Source organism: Ctenopharyngodon idella, chromosome 21 (assembly GCF_019924925.1).
Source record: "Ctenopharyngodon idella isolate HZGC_01 chromosome 21, HZGC01, whole genome shotgun sequence".
In the NCBI taxonomy this organism is placed as follows: domain Eukaryota; kingdom Metazoa; phylum Chordata; class Actinopteri; order Cypriniformes; family Xenocyprididae; genus Ctenopharyngodon; species Ctenopharyngodon idella.
In genome coordinates, this window is record NC_067240.1 from 6,432,177 (window position 1) to 6,456,573 (window position 24,397).

General features: G+C 35.5%; 1 protein-coding gene across 10 annotated transcripts in view; it reads left to right on the plus strand.

Moving 5' to 3' along the window:
• LOC127503882 (mitogen-activated protein kinase 10) overlaps window positions 1–24,397 on the plus strand; it is a 69,192-nt gene that overhangs the window by 22,296 nt on the left and 22,499 nt on the right. For 6 of the 10 annotated variants that reach the window (XM_051878057.1, XM_051878059.1, XM_051878058.1 and 3 more), the window contains 7 exons: window positions 5,721–5,792; window positions 11,401–11,570; window positions 18,387–18,516; window positions 19,668–19,726; window positions 21,548–21,686; window positions 21,845–22,010; window positions 23,356–23,427. In XM_051878057.1, the coding sequence (XP_051734017.1) occupies window positions 5,721–5,792; window positions 11,401–11,570; window positions 18,387–18,516; window positions 19,668–19,726; window positions 21,548–21,686; window positions 21,845–22,010; window positions 23,356–23,427 (808 nt within the window). Of the gene's footprint in view, window positions 1–5,720; window positions 5,822–11,400; window positions 11,571–18,386; window positions 18,517–19,667; window positions 19,727–21,547; window positions 21,687–21,844; window positions 22,011–23,355; window positions 23,428–24,397 lie in introns of those variants that run through there. The other 4 variants (XM_051878055.1, XM_051878056.1, XM_051878064.1 and 1 more) reach the window with 3 other exon arrangements.

Below are 24,397 nucleotides of genomic sequence, written 5' to 3' on the forward strand. Positions count from 1 at the left end.
GAAAATTAGATTTAAACAATAAGACCAAACGTGTTGAGCTGTATAACAATAATTAGTTTTTCCTGTCTATAAATACATCAAAACAGTTGTTCCCTGCCTATTAAAACAAGTAAATATTAAAGCGTCTTTGGTGTTTCCATGGTTTCTACAAAATAAAACCGGAAACCGAGGGTAACGCGGGTATGACGCAATTGGCAGGCGACTCCTCACACGTCCCGGAGCCTTGGTTAAAATTGCAATTTTCTCACGATTTACAAATAGTTGCAAACATTTGGGATATTGTAAGTACTCAAGTGAACAAAATATATAACACTGGCCTAGTGTTTTTTGGATATTTTACTGCAAAATTCTTACGTATTGCACCTTTAATATCTTTAAAAATGTCACAAACTTTTGGACGGTAGTGTATATGTGCAGTAACTGTGATATAAAATAATAAAATAATACAATATGGTGAATCATACCATCCACCTTCACATCACTCTGGCTTGAAGATTGACTTTATTAAATATCTTGTGCACCCTAGCCACACCAATAGGTCTGTCAATACCACGAGGACCCACAATTCAGCATTATTAAACTCACCCGTTCTGTTCTGTATTATTCAGAGGTTGGATGCTTGATCCACAACAGGAAGACTTTTTGTGCATTCATCAAGCTTTATTTCTAATCTCCAGACATCAGTTTTATTACCATAGCTGCGCCTTTTTGGACTCTTGGGAAGGCATAGTTCCTGCTCTCTGCTTGCGTCCTGTTGTCTGTTAATGTCATATTTGCACTCAGTAATTCATCACTTTCTTATCAAGGTTCTTCATCAGTTCTCGGTCTCATTCGTCAGGCCTGACCTTGCCAAATCCTCCTCTTTATAGATAATATTTCTGTGCAGCTCAACTGTGCTGTCAAATATTTATTGAAGAGCAGCTCTAGAGCGCGTATACGTTTATCCCAGCTTATCTAAGCAATCGATAATGTCTAATTTAAGAGGATCATGTGAAAGACTGTATGTTACTATGGAGACTTTAAAACCAGTAGTCTTGATTTGATACCACACCAAACTCCTCATAAGATAGGAGTTTTGAGAATAATGAGATTTGGATGGATTTGCTTTTCTATTATTTCTTTAACAGTCCATTTTTTCCTATAAAATACCGTCCATTCATTAGTGTTGTTTGGTAAGTCTAGCATCACTGTTATTATTGAAAAAAGGGCAACAGATATAGGAAACAGAATATGCGAGAGATCTTTTGGGCTAGTAATCCACACCTTTGCAATGCCCTTAAGCAACAACCCAGAACACACTAGCAACTGCACATGAATGTGCTAAAAACCCCATAGCATCACGGCAGCATGATTAGCATGTGCTAGCACCACTTCCATTTTCTTCAGAAAATGTAAAAAGCTAGTTTTTTGTTCATAATTTGTTCATTAAAAATCACAAACACATCCTCATTGTTTTCTGTTTTTGTTCCTTTGGTGAGAGTGTTGATGTGGTGTGATTTTATTTAAGCATTCATAGCTGGTGCTGCAGTAAACACAACCTTTCAGCCAAAGGTGTTGAGAAGCATAGATTGGCCTTTCCCTCTCTTTCATCTTGTATCTCTTTCTTTTTTTCGTATATTTTTCTCCATCCATATTGGTATGTAGTACATTTAGCATTCACTTTTTACAATCCAGTCGATTTCCAATGGATAAAATAATCCCTACCCTATATCTATTCTCACTGAACATCCTGTTTCACTCAGAAATATGTCAGTTCACACAATTAAATTGAGTAAAATGTGACTTGAATCCTGCTGTAGTAAAATGTTCTTACTTTCTTACTAAATTAGTCTTAATTTTGTTTTGGGGGTCTACTAGAATGGGTTTTCATGCTTGAATGTAAAAAAAAAAAACATGACAGCTCTGTCCAGGCTGTCAGTAATGCTATGGCTGTGTCCAAAATCGCCCCCTATACTCTTAAATAGGGCACTGTTTGAGGGGACAGCCACTTGTAGTGGTATCCGAAACCATACGGACTTATCGAGTGCAACCAATGTACACTCAACGGCTAGAGAATATCTATAATGCACTGTAAGGGGTTGTGCCGAATGAATTCCCGCATTTGACCAGAAGATGGCGCCCGCAGCTGTATCATCCATCCATTTTCCAAACCACTGGTCCAATGTGGCTACAGCGTAATATCATACAGGAATAAATTCATTTTTAACTGATTATTAAATTGTTTAATTAAGGTTTATACATAGTTTCCATGACAGAGTTCAAGATAAATCTTTTCATCTACTGGAGCTGCTAGTTTGCTAAGTATCAAATAATTATTAAACAGCAAGCACAAACTATGCAAAAGTGACAACCCTTTCCAGCGCATTCACTCGTTTTCATTAACTCTCTCAAGTGAACTATATTAGTGGACCAATGTAGTAAATAGTGAATGAGGGTATAAGGGAGGGATTTCGGATACAGCTTCTGTTTAGTCTCTATGAAGCCCCTCTTTCCGAAAAGTGCAATGTGCTCTGATTGGTCGCTGGACCAATGTGTTGTGATTGGTCAACGTCTTCAAGCATATTTGGGAAATGTCACGCCCATTATCATAACCGCAAGCTTCAACACACTACTAACTCAATCAGGCCCCGCTCCTTTATTTTGCGTATGCCTTGGACGGGAATTAAATGAGAAATATTGTGACGTGTTTGTTCCCAGAAGAAACTCAAGACTACAATGGATGTGTTTCAGGGAGTTCAGAAACAGTGCACTCTGATAAAGAGAACAACTCCCTTTGGAGTGACTTTGAGCTTTGTTGAAAATGTAAAAAAGCATAATAGGTCCTCTTTATAATGTTAGCCAACAAAAAAAGAGTTTGAGAGCAGGGCTATTTGTTTTCTGAACAGTGGCAGATTACTTATTTATCTGATCTGTTTGGTGCTGTTAGTGGTGTTTAAAATTGCTTACAGAAACTTCTCAATGTCTCAAGAGTTTGTATCTCATTACCATACTGTGAGTGATAAAAATCTGTGTGCCTCATTGAAATCTATTCAATGTTCTCCCTGACGGCTGTGTGTCTCCTGAGCCGAATGCTATTTTACTTAATCGGTTTTGAAACAGTTCATTTGTTTTCTATAAAAGTATTGGTTTGCCGCCATGGTAACAGACTGTCGGAATGTTTGAATCAATCGCTTTCGGTATAAAGGAAGAGATACCAAACAAATGAGGACACGACTCAATAATTGTGAGATTCATGATTTGTGAGTGCTGTATCAATATATAAAATGTTTTTACTCCAAGGATGTATTGAAATATATAAAAAAAGCATGTTACTTTGATTTAAATCTTTGCTGTCATTTTTAAATCTGTGAAAGACAGTTTCAGTTGCATTATTTGCGGTACAGCAGTAAAATAAACCCTCATTTGATGCTGGATGCTTGTTTTTATGAGAAGCTTTCTGTATTGATCAGAAGTTTACACGTCTGAACTGTTATTAGACCAACTCCAGACAGCAAATAATGAAGAAAAATAGTAATTAAGGAGCAGCACCCGCAAATTACTGAACGACGAGTTATTTAAGATCTCTCTCTCTCTCTAAGATGTCTCCCTCTCTCTTCCCTCTGGATCATACTTTCCATCACATTGACTCGTTTTAATCAATAATATTAAGGTTATCATGATGAAACTGCACCATATCCCATCATGCTCTTTGTCTCAGAGCAGACCGCAGGAGCAGCAGTGCAGGTCTGTGTGTTTCAAAGGAAATGAAAGCAGTGCTGTTATTGTCAGTCATTTGGCAAACACACATGCGCTGTAGGCAGTCCTCATGCCATTTACACACACAGCTGTAAGCTGCCACTCAAAACCAGCAAGAACATCACCTCAAGTGCTGGGCTTCACTGACACATCCTAACCATCATATGAATGTGTCGAAGGCACAACCATTGATGATATTTTAGATATTATACATATGTTGTTATTTGATTTTTAATGGCTGGTACTATTTACTAAGAAGAGTAACCTGTATATTGATGAGATTCGAGTATCTATACAGCTGCTTCTGTATCGATTCTGCAGCATGTGTGGAGCAGTGGTTTAGGCTTGATTTGAATACTAGAACAGCATTTAAAACGGAGTGGAAATGTGCTGAAATTAATGAATATAATATATATAGGCTAGAACAAGGTTTAATCTGACCTGCAGAGGAACATAACTGGGGTTGCCTGATATCAAGAGACGTAATCCCCCAATCAGAGCTTCATACTTGCGGAATACGGAAATATCTGCTAAGTGTTTTACTTATTTTTCTCAACCTGGCAACCATGTGCATGCACACTGTGGATAAAAGTGCTCAAAATAATTAATTGGTAGTACAAGCTTAAATTAAACAAATTAGTTCAGTCAAATCAACTTTTATGAGTATTTAGCACTTTCTTTTTCTTTCAAGTTCACAGAACTGATATATTTTAAGTAAACTGAACTGTTTCATTGTTTTGAGTTTTATGAACTTATTTCTTTTAATTTAAACAAACTTAAGTTTAACTGAAACTTGGCTGGGATTTCTATTTCCCAGCATGCTTTGCTCATAGCACTCGAAAGGGAGAGTAAATACTAAAATTAAGTGTTATATAAGGTTTTTTGTGTGCAAGATTAATGTTAAGTGGGATTTAGTAGTGATTAATGTTTTGTTATGCTAATTTAGAAGAGTTTCTGTTAATGTGGGTTTTTGGAGAGTTACCGTCATGGTGACAAATGGCGCATGTGGCTTGGTTCGAGAGCAAGTATGTTAAATGTTTTATATTGCTGAACTCATTTAGCAAATGTTATACCATGCTATTTGTTAATATGTTAATAAATTAGCATTTTCTGAATTAGCTTGTTAAAGCTAGCTAATTTTACATTAATAGAAAATGTTTATATGTTTAAAATATATGAGTACAAAATAAATGCCAGTTCGCTTACTTAAACTTTGAATTTCTTAACTTAAAAATTTTAAGGCAACTGATTGCCTCAAATTTTTTGAGTTGTGCCAACTTATTCGGGTTTACAGTCTGAAAACGTAATGCCCCATATATATATATATATATATATATATATTATTGGTATATCAAAATATTGATATTTTTATATTAATATCAATATTATAATTTTTTTTTAACATTCATACCAAGTGAAATCAGTAATAATAACCAGGAATGAAAAAAAACCAAAACAAAGTCTGGAAAAACACTAATGAATATTTAACGCTTATCCACAGGGCTTTGGTATCTTTAAAAGACAGGGTGCACAGCGCTTAACAAAAGCTCATCCTCGAAGAAATAAGCAAACCAAATTAGCATACTGTCTTTGACTCCTGGATGACACTGACTATTCTTGGAAAGCCTGTTCTCCTCAGACACATACGCTGAGCTAATGCATAGATCCTCAGTGTGGCGAGAGCCGTTATATCCACAGGGCAGGGGCTTTGAGACAGAATAAAGATGGTAGATGTGAGAAAAAGGAAAAAAAAAAAGTGTTGATCATCTCAGCTCTCTCTCTCTTTTAGCACATATCATTATCTGAAAAAAAAAAAAAAAAAAAACATCTTGAGAAATGAGGACATTTGGAGATGAAATGAGCATTACGGAACAAAGCAAATATCTTACCACCTCAATATCATTCTAGAGAAGGGAAAATTCCTCCCATTTATCTATTCATTCAGTTTTTGATCTTTTCCTTCTTGTTGTATTCCTGTGTTTCAGGTATTTATGAACAGACGTTTCTTATATAACTGCAGTGCTCCAGTCCTGGATGTGAAGATTGCCTTTTGTCAGGTGTGTGTTCCATACAGGTAAATTAAAAGGTAGAGTATTCATTCACTTCCATTCTGCCTGTCATTCTAATGGATGTGTCATTGTCTAAAACTAATACTGGTGACAGCATGTCTGGGCCCTTAAGGAAGATGTACAGCTTACAAAGGATCAATTCCTCGCAGCATTCCAAGCCATTCAGAGTCGGGTTTCCCAAAATGCATTAAGAGCATCTTAATACACTCTAAATATGCATGGAAGTGTTTTCTAAAATCAATGCAGTCATACAGATACATCATTCAAATTAAAAGCACTTAAAGGGAAAAAAGAAATTCCAAATCATTTACTCACCCTTGTGTTGTTGCAAAACAATATGACTTTCTTTTTTACGGGAAAGTGACTTTTTTTATCACAATATTGTTTCACTCTGAAATATATCACATTGTGGAAATAAAATGGGTTGCAAATGCTTTTCCATGTTGACTTTAAAGTGATAGTTTAGCCAAAAATGAAAATATTTATTCAAACTCATGTTGTTCCAAACCTATATGTATTTCTGTCTTCTATGGAGCACAAAAAGAAGTGAATTTTTCTCTAATTTCTTTATTTTTTGTTGTTTTACACCCCATTAACTGTCCTTGTATAGACAAAAATAGGTTTGGAATGAAATGAGGGTGAATAAACGGTGACAGAATTTTCACTTTTTGAGTGAACTATCATTTTAAATTGAATTTACAGATGTATATCTTCCTTAAATTTAGGGCTCTAGATTGACTGACTTGAGTCAACAGATTTTTTTATATTTTTTTTTGCATGATACTATATTGTAACAAATCATATTAAATAACACAGTGGAAACACAATGATTCAATATCAGATTACATTCGTATATCAAAATACTGTATAATTTCATGTTAATGATGGTGTTACATAATGAAACCTCCTTCTGCTTAATATAAATATGAAGTACAGTACCTCTTCCCAGAAGTACAGTAATCACAGTAGCACAGCAAAACATTTAATAAGTCACCTCATATGTTTCTTGGTTTTCTTGTCCTTCATTCTTTTGTTTGGGCCTTAAATTATCCTCATCCCTTGTCAGAAAAACCTTCGATGAGACATACAGATTACAGGTCAAGAGGGCAGTAGGTGGAGTTGACTGGTGGATAAAGATTTTCTCTGTTAAGGTTGTAGGTTCAAATCCCAGAAGGATTGATCCCTGAATCAACACTGTGGCCTTGAGCAAGACACTTAACCTCTGTGTCTTCCACAGGGACTGTCACTGTAGTAAATGTACTGTAGGTCACTTCAAATAAATGTGTCTGCTAAATGACTAACTGACTCCTGAACCAAGTGTGTTTCCTATCCCTAAAAGTGTATCAGCTCTGTTCCAGAACCTGGTTACTGCCTATATGGGGCATGGGAGACCTGACTCTAAACTGATTCCAGTAGATTTTGATGCTAGCATGTCGCTAAGCTAACAACACAATACTCTAAAAAGCAGAAATTAATTTCTGCATTTTCCGACCTTAAAAGTATGACCCACCTGAAAAAAATGTTTTGTTTTGGCTTTGTTTCAGGGTTGGCTGGTTACAATATGATGATTGAAATCGCCAAATGGCCTTAAACAACTGTTAAATAAACTGACAATGTTACATTAACTATACATTTATTACATGCACGGATTGCTTCTGACAGCGCTGTGCGAGCCTGCAGCGCCATCTGCAGGAAACCCTTAGCATGTTAGCCAGGGTTCTAAGCGGCAAATGCGGATAAAAAATTTGGCGTTGAAGCGGTGTTACTCACCAGTTGCCCCATAATTTTGACAATGCATGGTTGTGAGGATGTGATATGCCTTAGTGCGATCATCAAATCACAACGGTTGTGAATTAATTATATAAATATATAGTCTGACGCGCTGCATGTTTCAGCAGTCATTTTCAGATTCACAGATTTTCAGATTTACAGTAAATTCTACTCTCCAAGTGCTGTGTGTTTAAATCGTTTATAATTTGCTTTCGGGAACGCCACGTGCCCAAACCATCTTCCCAAATTCGTAATGAGAATCGTTTATAAATCTTTCATTGTCAACAAAAAGAAGTGTTAAAGTCCATGCAGTTTTCCGCCAAAATAAATGCTCAATGGTTTAATTTTTGAAAGCCAAATAAATGAAGGCAACCATAAATGTTAGTATTGTTATTTTTTTGTTGTTCTGTTAAATAAAATAAATATAAAATAATAATAATAATAATTCCATTAATACTTTATTATTATTGCATGTATTGTATTATAATGTAATTTATTATTATTATTATTAAATACTAAATTTTTTACAATAGTATGTATTATTGCAATAGTAAGATATTTCTTTATTAATTTAATAAAATATATTTTTAATAATAATAATAATTTAATATATACAGTCAAACCAAAATTTATTCAGACACCTTGAACATTTCATTCATTAATACAGTTTATTCACTATAGTTTAAAAAAATGGTAATAAAATATGACAAGATCTCAGAGCTAAACTGTGTCAGAAAAAATGAATCTTAATTATGTCAGATAACACTGGTCTGGTCAAAGTGTCTGAATAATTTTTGGTTCCAATTTTTTTATCAATTTTACTGGTAGTCCACTGTATGAAGAATTTTTGGGTATAATATGTCACAGTTTACTTTATTGTGCTATCCTCACTTACATAAATGAACTATAGTGTCCTGCACCCACTAGTAAAAAATATAAAAGAATTATATCTAGTGTCTGAATGATTTTTGGTTTGACTATAAATATATAAATCACATGCCTGATTTATATATTCATTAAATGTTAAATGCTAAAAATGTAGTATTTTTTTATTCTTATGCTTCTTAATGTTTTTGCCTCAAAATTCCTTCTAGGGTGCTCACTAGGTTTTGGAACAGAACTGATTTCACCACAATAATGAAACCAAACCATTCTATGTGCTCTATCCCTTTTTTCAATAAAGGGCAGCAATTATCGCAAATCTTAGCTCATTAGCTTCAAATTAGCCTAGTCAGTTTAATAGGGGGGCACTGCAGTAAGGGGTGACTCCCATGATAAAGATAGACTTTATGAAGCACATACACACACACTTATAAATATATATATATATTGCTCTCACTCGCTCTCTCTCTCACTAATTACCATTTTAGCTTGTGAAATTATGTGGACAGCTTCCTCCCCTGATATACCCGAAATATATTCACTATGTGACAGTTAGTACAATCGATTACACAGCTGGCCCTTGTGCCGTCGCTGGCATGAACTCCAGAACAAAGAGACCCCTGATAACCTTGATAGTTGGATTTAATATAGTCTGATATCTGAGATCTTCAGCCAAGCACAGATAAAATGCTCTCCCTATAGCGAAACCAAGATGTTTGGATGTTATGCACTTGTACCCAGCTAACAAAACATATGTTCTCTTGAACATTTTGCTAATGTTCGTATTAGGTTATGAGAACATTATTTCTGAATGTTCTCTGAACATTCAAAACGTCCAGTTTTTAAAATGTTTTAAAAACTTTTTCTTCCCTGGTTATACAATCGTTCCATTTTCCACTTGGTTATACAATCGTTCCAGCATTCCATTTTGTCATTCTGCAAACATTTTGGGAATGTTACTTTTGAATGTTCTTTAAAAAATGTTAGACAAACATCCAACTAAAATGTCTAAACAATGTAAATAACATTTCTGTGCTAAAGTTTTGAGAACATTACCAAAAAAAACATAACTTTGAACAAACGTTCTATTAATGTTACTGGAAGAACGTTTGTTCATAACTTTAAGAGAACCTTTTCTAGAACGTTAGCAAAACTTCTGAAAATATTCCCTGTTAGCTGGGAATATACATAATTTCATATCCCCTGCAACTTAAATTTTTATCTCACGATTGCAACATAATTACGTGAAATTAAGATGCAATTGGACGATATAAAGTTGCAGCTATGAGACAAAGCCACATTGTGAAACAGTGAGAAAGAGTGACTTCATTTATCACGTTTAAACTGTTACTTTGTATCTCAAAATGAGCCATTACATCTTATTTTAAACTATTTCACAATAACAATGTTAGGTTTCCATGTTTAATATTCTTATTGATATTCTGGTTAATAGATATAAATTCTTTCTGTGGCTTCTTCTCAAATTGCTTATAATAGTTGTAATATTTGTCTTCACTCATTTGTGACACCTCATTTCATTAAATTATTTTAATTTAGTTGTTTAATGTGTGGTTTGTATGGAAGCTTGTTTCTGCCATGAAATTAAATAATAAAAAAGGTAATTGCAACTTTTAATCTCACAATTCTGACTTTTTTTCTCGCAATTGTGAGTTTATATCACACAATTCTGACTTTCTTTCTCAGATATAAATTCACAATTGCGTGATATAAAGTCAGAATTGTGAGATATAAAGTCAGAATTGCGTGATATAAAGTCAGAATTGCGAGTTATTGTCAGAATTGCATGATATAAAGTCAGAATTGCATGATATAAAGTCAGAATTGTGTGATATAAAGTCAGAATTGCTTGATATAAAGTCAGAATTGTGAGTTATTGTCAGAATTGCTTGATATAAAGTCAGAATTGTGTGATATAAAGTCAGAATTGTGAGTTATAAAGTCAAAATTGTGAGTTATTGTCAGAATTGCTTGATATAAAGTCAGAATTGTGAGTTATAAAGTCAAAATTGTGAGTTATTGTCAGAATTGCATGATATAAAGTCAGAATTGTGATATAAAGTCAGAATTGCTTGATATAAAGTCAGAATTGTGTGATATAAAGTCAGAATTGTGTGATATAAAGTCAGAATTGTGAGTTATAAAGTCAGAATTGTGTGATATAAAGTCAGAATTGTGAGTTATAGTCAGAATTGTGAGATATAAACTCGCAATTGCGTGTTATAATGTCCAATTGTGAAAATTCTGACTTTATAAGACACAATTGCGAGTTTATATCATGCAATTCTGACTTTATAACTCGCAATTCTGACTTTATATCTCGCAATTCTGACTTTATATCAAGCAATTCTGAGAAAAAGAATTTTTCTAATTATAAAGTCAGAATTGCGTGCGCAATTGCGAGAAAGAAGTCAGAATTGCAACTTTATATCCCACAATTCTGACTTTATAACAGGCAATTCTGACTTTATATCACACGATTCTGACTTAATAACTCACAATTGTTTAAATCTCGCAATTGCGAGAAAAAAAGTCACAATTGTGAGATAAAAAGTCACAGTTACCTTTTTTATTTAGTGGCGGAAACAAGCTTCCATAGGTTTGACCTAAATATCAATGTCTGCCCATTGCAATAATTTATTTATCTGGCAATCAATTAAACAAACTCATTTGTGGTTTTACAGTGTTAAATGGGTTTTCATATCCTGTGCTGATGAAGAGAATACAAACAGTTTTATCCATACCTCTTCACACTATTTATCTCACTATTGAGGTGAATCATAGAATCATTTGCCCAGGTTTTTATGACTTTATGAATGTGCTTTTTTAATAACAGCCTACGAGTGCTTTGGAGCTGCTTATCAACTCTCTAAACACAAGTTATACGATGTTCTCAGCTCATACGTCCATCTTTTTCTCCACATAGGGTTTTGGCAAACAAGTTGATGTTTCGTACATTGCCCAGCATTACAACATGAGCAAAAGCAAAGTGGACAACCAGTTCTACAGTGTGGAAGTAGGAGATTCCACCTTCACAGTTCTCAAACGTTACCAAAATCTAAAGCCCATTGGTTCTGGGGCTCAGGGAATAGTGTGGTGAGTACTCACGGTGCATCACTTTGTGTTTTTAACATGAACTATGTCCTTATGGATATCATAATGATTCTCAAACATCTTTCTGGTTGAGGCTTTGAATTTTAAGAGCGATATTTGGGAGTTTCTTGGCAGGGTGTGTGATGAATTGCAGTTCCCAGTAGACAGCAGCTAATTTGGATCCGAGTTCAGAAAAGAACCCATCCATTTATTGCGCTTCCCAAAATCCAAACCTTATGATTTTTGCAATGAAAGTGCAAAAGTATCATGAGTCACGGTCTATAGGTAATCTCGATGATGGTGGCTCTTTCCCTCCCCCATTCCTCTTTCCTTGCATCTCAATTTCAGTGGCAGCAAAATGTTGCGGAGAAGGCAGAGAGGCAGGACTGGACTGTTAATGACGTTGTTGATGTGTTCTGGCTGGTTTGCTTGCTGCAGTAATCGTGCCTGCTGGACGGACAACCCTGATCTAATTTAGCTTCCTCTCCTCAGCAGCAGTCACATGATGTAGCATGGCAGCTGTATTAGCCTAGCAAACGCCACATCATTCTCCGGAGAGAGAGTGAGAGAGGCAAAAGAAGGACAGTTTAAGAGGACTATGCAAAGTCACATGTCTTCAACAGGCCCTGATGAAACTGGTTGTGGTTAGGTTACATTGCTGTACAATGTTTTAAAAATGTTAAAAGTGTGAAGTTAGTTGTTGTTGTAGCTGTTTTATTTTTACTTACAAACAAAGCTTCAGTTGTCTTATTTGAATAGCAAATCTGTGCAAATCTGGCAATTTACCATGACAGCCAGTTTATATACAATTACTGTAAGTAAATTGGGATGATTTATATCATTTCCACTGAATGCAAGTCTTTTTAAAATTGTTATAGAAACAATTTTCACTCAGGAATTGCTAGTAAATTTCACAAATAATTATAGAGTCTAGTGTTGTCAAAAGTACTGACTTCGATACCAAGTTGGTACTGAAATTTTAAAAATGCGACGCTTTGAGCGCTGTTGAGCGGATTCGTAAACACCTCTGATTGGCCATTGTGTTCACTCACTCAACAGATATGTCTGTGATTGGCTACAATGATCAACACACGGAAGTGTTTGAATTTGAAAGAGTTTTGAAAGTGGGAACGGGAACATTTGAAAGTAGGCGTCCATCAACGGACTGGTCCACTGATAGACGCCTGCTTTCAAATGCTCCCGTGTGTATCTGTGTAAACACTTAGTGAAGAGCGTCATTGATGATATGATGATATAATTACTATATTTATTTTCTATTATTGGTAACCTTGAATATGAATAATGAATGTGACAAAATCATTTTAGTGCTGACAAAAGTTTGATAACGTTTGCAACATTTCTGCAAAAAATACACTACTGACCAAAAGTTTGGAATATTATTGGAATATTTTGGAATAATACGTTTTTTTTATGTTATTGAAAGTCTCTTCTGCTCACCAAGGCTTCACTGATATGATCAAAAATACAGTAAAAACAGTAATATTGTGAAATATTTTTACAATTTAAAATAACTATTTTTAATACATTTTTAAAAATATAATTTACAGTATTCTTTTGATGATAAAGCTGAATTTTCATTCTAATATGCTGATCTGGTGCTCAAATTTCTTATTATCAATGTTGAAAACAGTTTTTGCTCATAACTGAGCAGCAAATCAGCATATTAGAATGATTTCTGAAGGATCATGTGACACTAAAGACTGGAATAATGATACTGAAAATTCAGCTTTGCCATCACTGGAATAAATATATTAGAAAATTTACAGTATAAAAAAAGAAAAAAGTTAATATTTTACAATATTTCTCTTTTTACTGTATTTTTACTGTATTACACTTAATACATTAAGTGTATGTATTTATTTTCATTAAACAAACCAAACATTTATCAAATTATTAAGTATGTTGGTTAGGTTATCACAACATTTTCATGAATATTTTCATGGCATAGTTTAGCTAGCTGGATCTGCGGAGTTATTAAACGGATCCATCATATCATTCACAGTCCATGTAGGAAAGCTACATGCTGAATATTTAAATGACGCAGTGCTGCTTCCTCAGAGTTAATACTCAGAGCCATGAGCATCTGGCATCGTGCTGCTGCTAAAGGTTCGGTCGCTAATAATTTATCATATCACATACACACACACACACACACACACCCCCATAACGGAAAATGAGATTCTGTGTCTTGCAGAACTCTCTTCTTTATTGCATTTTGGGTAAAAAGGTGTGTGCCAAGAAAGAAAATGTACAAGTACATACTAGTACATCTAGAAAAACAAACAAGCATGCACAACAACATTATGAACAAATGCAACAAATCACAATTTTTGAATTACATAATCCATTATGCAATACCAAGGCAATTTCTCAAGAATCAGAAAGATGCTTTTAGACTCTGTGGGGTTTTTTGGGCCCAAATAGTGGAAGAAAACAATATGCTATTTCCACATTTATGTGTTTCACTGACAGTAGCTTGATGTGTGTCCTCAAAGTGAGGGTTTGCAATGGCATACTACCATTTTTTGGACATTTACAGTATTGTTGCATATCGCATACTATTTTTATGCATGTACTACCCAAAAGCTTGGGCTCAGTAAGATATTGATAATGTCAAAAGATTTCTATATCAACTTTCTATTCATCAAAGAATTCTGGAAAAAATGTATCATGGTTCACACAAAAATATGAAGCAGCACAACTGTTTTCAATGTTGATAATAATCAGAATGTTTCTTTGAGCAGCAAATCAGCATATCAGAATGATTTCTGAAGGATCATGTGGCACTGAAGACTGGAGAAAATTCAGCTTTGCAATCACAGGAATAAATTACATTTTAAAATATATTAAAAATTAAAAACAGTTATTTTAAATTTAAATATTTAACACTTTATACTGTATTTTTGATCAAACAAATGCAGCCATGGTGAGCATAAGAGAATTTTAAAAATCATACCGACTCTAAATTTTTGAACAGTAGAGTACATGCTATGTAAAAAGCCCTGGGTATAGTATACTAAGTATGCGAAGTATACTTCACTTGACTTGTACGTGTACACAGGTGTTTGATAGATGCGCAGCTTTCAGCAATCTCTCGCCATAAGTTACAATCCATTTAAATATATCTGTATTTTTCATACTAGAGTTGTAGAAATGAGTGTGATTTCGCACAACCTGTCATCTATGTAGCCTCCATTGTCGCTGTAGCTTGCATGCGTTCCGGTCTGTTCTGTTTATGAAGTTTTTCTTTGACTACCTTGTGAATTGACGCCCCCAGAGCACAGTTGCCACCTTGTGGATAAACTAATTACTGCAAAAAAAAGGCACAATATGTAAGGTTTTTTGGATTAAAATGTCCCAAAACCACTAGAACAATGTTATATATTTTGTTGACTTGTGTACTTACATTATCCCAAATGTTTCCAAGAATGTTTGAATCCAGAGAAATAAAGAATTTTAAACAGGACACAGACCGTGTCTGTGCGTCGCCTATCAATGACATCATACCTGCGTTACCCTCAGTTTCCTGTTTTATTTTGTAGAAACCATTTGTTAGACAAGGGAGCAACTGTTTGGATACATTCATAGACAGAAAACTAATCATGTTATATAGTTCAACACAGTCTTATTGTTTATATCTTTTTTTCTTGATTTACAGCGAGTACCATGTTTTACCATGCCTAATATCGATCTAGCTTACTGCATTGTGCGAAAAGTGTCTCATAGTAGCCACCGAGCGAACGCACAGAGTAGCATTATAACAACTTTCAACACACAAATGTATCTAATATGATAAAACAGCACTGCATTACCCCACATACTCATGACCGGAAGAAGCGGAAGCGGTCGTCTGCGGCATAATAAAAGTTTCACTGCTCTCGAGTCTTGTGTAGGGCTCGTCTCTCATTAGCAATCGCTCCAGTGGCCTCGTTCCGCTGCAACACTCTGCTTCATACTACAGTAATGTTAATTAATCTTTAATACGAAATCAAAGAGTCATCAGGCTACACCTTTGTTTTAAATAAGCGACCTCTAGTGGCAAAAAAATTACATATTGCACCTTTAATACTAGTATGCAGTGAGCGCTACGGTAGTACTAATTTCTGATTATTATACACCCCCATATCAAAACGCCTTTATTTACATGTCTTGCATATATGACAAGAACAGTCTTAGGCACAAAGACTCTGTCATTTATGAAAGGAAAATAATGAGAGCACAAACAAGTTGTTAGGACAGTTCTGAGCAAACTCTTGAGCAGCTGGCAGAGAGGCTGAACACTGTGATGAACTTAGTGTCAAGTTAATTACACTAGGCTGTGTTTAATTTCACCAGGCTGTCAGAAAACTCAACTATGGCTGTCAGTGACTTAGTCATTGTTTCCACTTCTTCTCCACATAGAGTTCTCAATATGCTCAATATGCTTTAAGATAAACTATGTGCAAATTCATCAGTCAACACCATTAAAGAGTATTTTCTCCTTAAAACTGCGGTGTACCAAAGACAGTCTCACAAACACAGTTTGAAACTGCCTGTTTCCTGCCGTCACTGTCTGTTTTTCATACAAATCATATGGTTTTGAAGACATGTTGTATGAACTTAAGTTGTTTTGTGACTTTTTTCTGGAGCTTATCAATATGAATTAACGATTATCATTTTCGTTACATGGCAGTTTTGTAACTCATTTACAAACATTTTTTTCTATTCCTTAAAAGAAAGAATATATTTATTTTGGAAAATGTGTAATAAATGATAACAGAATATTTTTAGACAAACTATTCCTTTGGATTTCACTAGTGTGATATAGTGCCAGTGGTTATATGTCAGGTCTTTTTATTTGTATGAACTGTTTCCTATGCTGTAGCTTAAAATGTGGTGTTAAAGCAGTTAAAATGGTGTCTGGTTTGTGACAGCTGCCTGTAGGCAGGGCTCTCGAAGAGCAATACTGCAATGCATTAACCACCTAGAGAGACAGCCATGACATCATCTTTGACACAAATGGGTATCTATGGCCGCCATTAGCAAAAAAATCTCTGAAACTGCCGTTACCATGGACACATCAGTCCTCGCTTCCAAAAAAGTGCTTTAGAAACTTTCATGCTCTCAGGGAATATCTTTCTAAACATTGTTTAGTGGACTAAAAAAATAACTGTATAATGTGTGTGCATGTCTGCATGTGTTTTTATGGTTTAGTCAACTATAACCCTGGTGTGTATGTACTGTAGGGTTTCTCCTCACCCCTCCTAGAAAACCTGTTTTGTTGTACCTCACCCCCTTCTGCTTTGACCATCTGCTGTATAAAAAACCCCACAGCTCTGACTGTCCACTCAAATGATCCATAGGTGAATCAAAGATCCATACGGGCCTGTGCGTTCTTGAATTCACACTAATATTCAGGTGTAAACATGCAGCTTTGACTGTTGGGTTGTAGTGGAGGTTTTAAAAAAGGTTGCATTGAAAGCCGAAAAGAGCAGTAGCTCCTCACTGCAGAATATGAGATCCAGGATCCAGATCTAGGGGGTGGAAACGGGTACGTTTAGAGATATGTAAAGGGCAAGTAGTTGGATCTGGATTCAACCTTGCCGCCTGGATCTCGTGTTCTGCAGTGAGGACCATCTCGAAAAGAGTCCACATCACACATTTTATTCACTCACAAAGCTTTTTAATAGGTTTTTATGTGGGATTAAATCATTGAATGTCAGTTTTGACTGTAGAACATGGCAGACTCATGAAGTGCCACAGGAAGAAATCATTTTTCAATCAATGTTGCATTTCCTGGTCCTATGTGAGTCACATTGGTCTTTATTTTTATGTCTTTTTTTTTTAGCAGTGGCATTTTAACCTTTACCAGCGCATGTCAACATGGTTAAAGAGCAGACTTTTTCAGTGCAGCCTTGTGGGTTGAAGCATTTAGTCATAAACCTCAGCTTTCAGAACATGATGGCCTCTGCTAGCACTCCCTGTACCTAGTCGTCTAGTCGTAAAAAATATAGTGCTTTTTAACAACGGCTCTACTACTGCATATATATATATATCACCATTGGCCACCTTGTTTTCTGCAGTGCTTTGGAATTGAAGCCACACACACACACACACACACACACACGTCAGGTTTTCATGTTTTTCGTAGAGTTCGATACTACTGCTGCAGTTAGAGAGCTGTCTGTGTTAGATATACATCCGGGTCACTAAAGACCCAAATATGTAATAATGATTGGTGAAACATTCATTTATTTAAGGGGTCACATGAAAAGAATGTTCAGTGTACTGTACATTCAAAATATAACTGATACTGATGATGTCATTGTGATATTTGCTCACTGCTTTGTGATTGGTCCTCATTCTTGCATTTATTTGCATACTGAATTGTGATTGGCATTACATCTATTCAAACTGAAAACAAGATGTGTGCTGACCATTTCATTTCCACAGAACCAAAACTTACATTACCCAAAACGTTAACTATTTCTTTGTGAAAATGCAAATCTAGTTTATTTTATACCCTTCATAATTTTAGATGATACAAATTCAAATTAGCTTGCATCTTTAATATTGCTTTTAGGCCAATGGTTAGATGATAATTTGTGTTGAATTCCACTCTAAATGGATTAAACATTTAAATGAATTTCATTATTTTTAATAACTCATTAGTTGCATCCCAAATGACCTCACTATGCACTTAAAGTATACCCTATGATCCTATGAACACCATGTAGTGTCTGCGTAAGTACACAAATTGGGACGCATCTATTGTTTTGCACAAATTAATGTTGCTTTTTCTCTATCTTTCCCTGGCAGTGCTGGATATGACGCCGTCCTGGACAGAAATGTGGCCATTAAGAAACTCAGCAGACCCTTTCAGAACCAGACTCACGCCAAGAGAGCATACAGGGAGCTGGTGCTTATGAAATGTGTCAATCACAAAAACGTGAGTGCCAGAGCTCAATATCTCTCACTCGTTGTCCCATTGGATGGCAAATGTTGCTAAAAACTGTTTCCTGTGAGACAAAAAGTGAACTCAGAAAGCAAAAATCAAATTCAAAAATCTCAGGGTGTTTGTTATTAGAGAATAATGACCCTGGAGGATTACCCTTGTGTAACTAAAAAAATGTATTTTTTCAGGCCTGTTTAATGTGCTTGCATTTTCTAGAGTAAATAAACAGATGATTTGTTTGTTAAACTGAAAGGTGGGACTTCTGTTCCTGCTCCCTGCCATATTGAGCATTAATGTACATGCAGTACCTGATACAGCACACGAACCTCAGGCCGATAGAGAGAGAGAGAGTTTGGTGGCATTGGATGACGAATAACAAAGTAAGAGAGAAAGGGAGTGATAGTGTTAAGATTTTTGGCAACTGAAGAGTTCACTTCACAATGCTGCTGCCAGATCTCCTGTCCTCCTCCCTCGCTCTCTCTCTCTCTCTCTCTCTCTCTCTCTCTCTCTCTCTCTCTCTGTCTCTCCATCTCTCTTTCTGAGACTCGGGTTATAAAGGACAGCTTGGACGTGACAGAAATACAAATGTTCTTTTTCTATCATCCTCAACTTTTATTGACTGTTGAACAGTCCTTTTATTAATCTCTCAACCTCTTTTCGAGAAAAATAACTGGGCAAAGTTTACTTACATGTTATTCTAAATAAGTAGTAAAAGGAATAGTTCAGAGATAAATGACAGTACTGCCATTATTTACTCACCTTTGTGTCATTCAAAACCTGTGTGCTGTTATTTTACCTGTGGAACTAAATAAATAAGTAGTTTATATATATATATATATATATATATATATATATATTCAAAAGTTGTCATACAATTATAGGACTATAGACTGTATTTTACTTTTTTGTGAACTAATTCCTAATAATTCCTAATAATTAATCTAATGGAGCATTTGGTTACTCACCTTTGTGTCATTCAAAACATGTGTGCTGTTATTTATCCTGTGGAACATAAATAAATAAATACATTTTATTATATATTAATACATTTTTAATTTTTGTTGAACTATTCCTTTAATAATTAATCAAATGGAGTATCATTGTATAATTTCATGATTTACTAAAGTTCTTCTTTTCTCCTCCAGATCATCAGCTTATTAAATGTCTTCACACCACAGAAGTCTTTAGAGGAATTCCAAGATGTGTAAGTAACGTTTGGGGATTTTCCAGACATGAAATCATCTGATTATATTATAATAAACACTCTAAAGTCTGGATATAAACCGTTTGCAGCTAATGTTTAAAAAACAATCATGAAACTGATAGTTCTGGCTCTGAAATCTGATTGGATAAGCCACATTGAAGCCATTTTTTCCCCATGCTAAACTGCTTTCCTAGGGAAAGAAATATATAATCAGAAATGGAAGGGGACATTTATTGTTAAAAAGTGTTTGCATTTGAGTAAACACCATTAATGATGAAAATGTTTTTTATACATAATATGCAATACTGGTGTAAATGTATAATGTACAAATGTACAATGTATAGTCAGCTAGGGTGATTTATGATATTTTAGGTTGATTACAGCTTGCCCCGTGGTGTTTGAGCTCATGCAGGGTCCCAATACAACTGCTGTGATGTTGCTGTGCGAGGGTGATCTATCACCTGCAGTCGTTTATGCTCTTGCTCTCTGGTTGGTCTCGATGCTTGAATCTAGTGCCGCCCATGCCTTAATTTATTCTACCCGCTGTGTGGACTAATCTAGAGCAGGATCAATATGTTGAGTATAAAATGTCAAAGCCGGATGATTTGAGTGTTAGGATGGATGGGGCATGAGTTCATGCAGACTAAATTATTATAAATCAACAAACTAGCTTCAGATTTTTGTTTAGATTGTGGTCAGCCAAAAAAAAGATTGTTTGTCATGTTACAATTTTTTGTGATTCACACACACACACACACACACACATAATAAATGTAACACTATTTTATATACATTTTAGTATTGACAATAATTATAAGTAAATTTAAAATAATAATATAAAACATAACAGTAATGAACAGTAAAAAAAATAAGAAAAAATAAGAAAATAGCATCAATTATTGCAATTAGTGGTGAAAACATCAGTTTTATCATTAATTCTGTATGACAGAACACACACACACACACACACACACATATATATATATATAAAATCACATGATTAATTGAGGGTCAACTCTCAATTGACCCTTCGCAAAGACCCGCCCCCCCTTAGTTACTGTTGCTTTGTCCGACAAGTCATGGCGCTGTCACGCCACACAGAGTGAAAAATACATCGCGGAGCAAAGAGGACACTGACGACACGTCGACAGACAAGACAGAGCAGGTTACTTATGATATTAAACAAAGTCCCAGCTTTCAAACTGTGTAATTGTTTAAGAAATTCGAACAATAAAAACCGTTTTGTGGCTCTTTAATGTGTTGTGACAGATTGCTATAGCGCCTCAGCTCAAGCGGCTCGTGAACCGATCATCTCTTCCTACTAGTTAATTTATAGCATCAAATAAACATGAATGAACATGAGAAGGAATGTTGTTTCAAATGTGGAAAGATGTCGGTACACACCATTTTTTGAGGTTAATCTTCTAACTCCTGACTGCTTTGTCGGACAAAATGGCGGATTCAGCGTTATGACTGGTTAGATCGCTTGTCAATCAAACTCCCGGCGAAGAGTAAATTCTCTGTTTTGGAACTAAATAAATTACAAATGTGATGTTTAATCCATAAATGTGCCGCCATGGCTTTTGAGCACTCAGCAGAATACAGTTGACTGTTAGTATTCCATTCATCGCCTTGCTGACTGTCATCAACTGAAAAGTATTTTCTCTGCATAAGAGGTTGTAAAGATCCACATTGATCCACAGCAGTCTCTTTTGAACATTAAGAAGGCATGAATGAAGCCATGCCAATGAAATATGACAGAATCAATGCGACAGTCACTGTTGTGTGAAATTCACATTTTTCTTTTTCTCACTTCTTCAGTTACCTGGTCATGGAGCTGATGGACGCAAACCTTTGCCAGGTGATTCAGATGGAACTGGACCATGAGAGGATGTCCTACCTGCTGTACCAGATGTTGTGTGGAATCAAACACCTGCACTCAGCCGGCATCATCCACAGGGTGAGAGACATGGATACACACCGCAGGATCAATAATGATGAAATAATTTTAATTTTGCGTGAACCAGAATTCATTCCTGGTTGGAAGGATAAATTTAAATAATAAATAAAATCGAAACTCTTGTCGTCAACTTACCATGACACATACTCCCCTTTAAGGATCTGAAACCTAGCAATATTGTGGTGAAATCCGACTGTACGCTGAAGATCTTGGACTTCGGGTTGGCGAGAACTGCCGGCACTAGCTTTATGATGACGCCCTACGTGGTGACGCGGTACTACAGGGCCCCGGAGGTCATCCTGGGCATGGGCTACAAGGAGAACGGTAAACCAATCACAGGGCTGCATGCAGATTGGCCAACACTTTCAAATAACACTAGAATCTTGGGTTTTATTGAATTGGAGTTTTGCAACTTTTAGTCGATGTCTGCCTACAATTTTAGTATTTTAGTAAGCGTGTGAAGCGGTATGTTTATGCAATTGGAAGTATGCTATGTTGTGGTCACATGACCAAACTCAGGGCTTCATGCAAATTGGCCAACACTTTCAAATAGCACTAGAATTTTGAGTTTTATAGACCCCATGAAATCAAAATGTGAGTTTTGTGACTTTTAGTCCATGTCTGCCAACAATTTTAGTATTTTAGTAAGTGTGTGAACCGGTATGTTTTATGCAAATGGAAGTATGCTATATTGTGGTCACATGACCTCACTACATTGTGTATTTAAGCAAGTTTTCATTTTGAAAGTAAATATGGTTATTTTACATTTTGAATGACTGAACACAAACGCCACCACAAAGTCGTAATTACGAGTTGGAAACTCTGAACTTTCCGAGTTTCCGAGTTGGAAGTGTGTTAGGGAGAAAATATGTTGAATGAAATGTCTGTTTTGATGGTAAATTTGTTTAAATGAATGAAATTTTTTGTTCACAATAAAACTAAGATGCGAGTACAAAATAAGATTGCTCAATTATGGTAGAATATAAAATGATTCAATTCATAGCACCTTCATAAATTGAATAAAAACATAAAAAAGCAAAACACACAGATGCACATTATTCATCATTTGCAGAAGTACTGTAGAAAAGGTACATCGCCATCTTGCTCCGACCAAAGTAACTTGAACGCACCTGATGTCGTAATTACGACTTTCCAACTCATAAATACGAACGTCCCAGGAGGACTTTCAGGAAATTGTGTTAAATGACAATATGTGTTGTTGACACTGCAAAGTATGTGTTCAAATGAGCAGTCCAGTTGGGTAAAAATAAACAAGTTTGTGTTTGGGAAAGTTACTTCAGTAGTTAGATTTCTTGCTAACCTGCTGTTAATTTACTGAAATACTAACAGTCTTTCCACTGCTTGAAAACTCATTAATACACTAAAGACTTAAATATTAGTGTGTATATTTAGAGTTTGAGAGAAGAGAGAGGTCAGGCTATGGATTTCCTGCCACAAACGGTCCTCCCTGAGGTCTGTCCCCAACTGCAATTTTGATCTGAGCAGTTGTGGAATAATCTTTTGTCTAATTACATGTGTGGCAGATATAATTAGCGAGAGTGATACAGCTCACATAGGTCTTTCTCTCTCTATCACTGATGACTGTTTTTGCTAACGCTAACCTCTCTTTTTCTTTCCTTTGCTCTCTTTCCTGCTTCTGTGCCTGCAGTGGATATTTGGTCAGTTGGTTGCATCATGGGAGAAATGGTGCGCCACAAAATCCTATTCCCCGGCAGGGATTGTATCCTTCATGAATGGGTCCAAACTGATTTGATTTGACTAGCCAATAAGAAAATAGCATCATTTATTTGTGAAAACAAGCATAATAATTCTTTATGAATCTTAATATTACACACACACATATATACACACACTCATAGTAATTTTACGATTACTATTTTATGGTTTTCATGGTTTTGTGGTCCACATGAGACTCAACCTGACTGGACCAGTGTTCATCTGTTCAGGCATAACTAATCGACTAAGGCTGTAGTTCTCCTAACCTGCAGGTTTTGCTCAGGTTTTCTTATTTATAGTTGTAGCTGAAATATCCAAATGCTGTATAAATCTCTTTTTCCACTTTGTGATACTTGTACCTTCTCTCATTCCCTTAAATCCCAGATGAATATTGAAGATTTTGTTCATTAGGATGGGATCATTGTCAGATGTGTTTTTGAGTTCAGTGGATCATTGTCGGATGTGTTTTGCACCTCTCCTCATCGCAATAGTTATTCGTCCTTTAATGGGAAGAGATTCTTGCATAATTGGCAATTAGAGAAAGTGAAACTAGTGAAATAATGATACAGTCTCCCTCTTCAGTCACTCATTAGGTTGAACTTTATTCATTTATTTAGTGGTTTCTCTTTCTGCTGTTGTTTTTGGATTGTTCTGTGATGGTGGTGAATCCTAGAGAGTTCAATTGTATTTATAGTTAAGTTGCAGGAGAACAGTGCTGGTTTTCTGCTCTCCAAACTGCAATTAAGGTATTGATTCTGTAGACCAAGCTTGGCTTATTTGGGTCTTTTTAAAAACTCATTAACACATGCCTGAATGAACTTCTTTGCTGTGCTGTTTCATCGATACCTCTTACCTAGTCAGCATCTACAGGGTCCACTTTACCAGAGCCTGAACACTAAAGCTCTTTTAAGTTTTTAACATTTTCATTTTGGTTGCATTTAAAGGATCTATCATGCCCTTTTTCAATGTCTTGA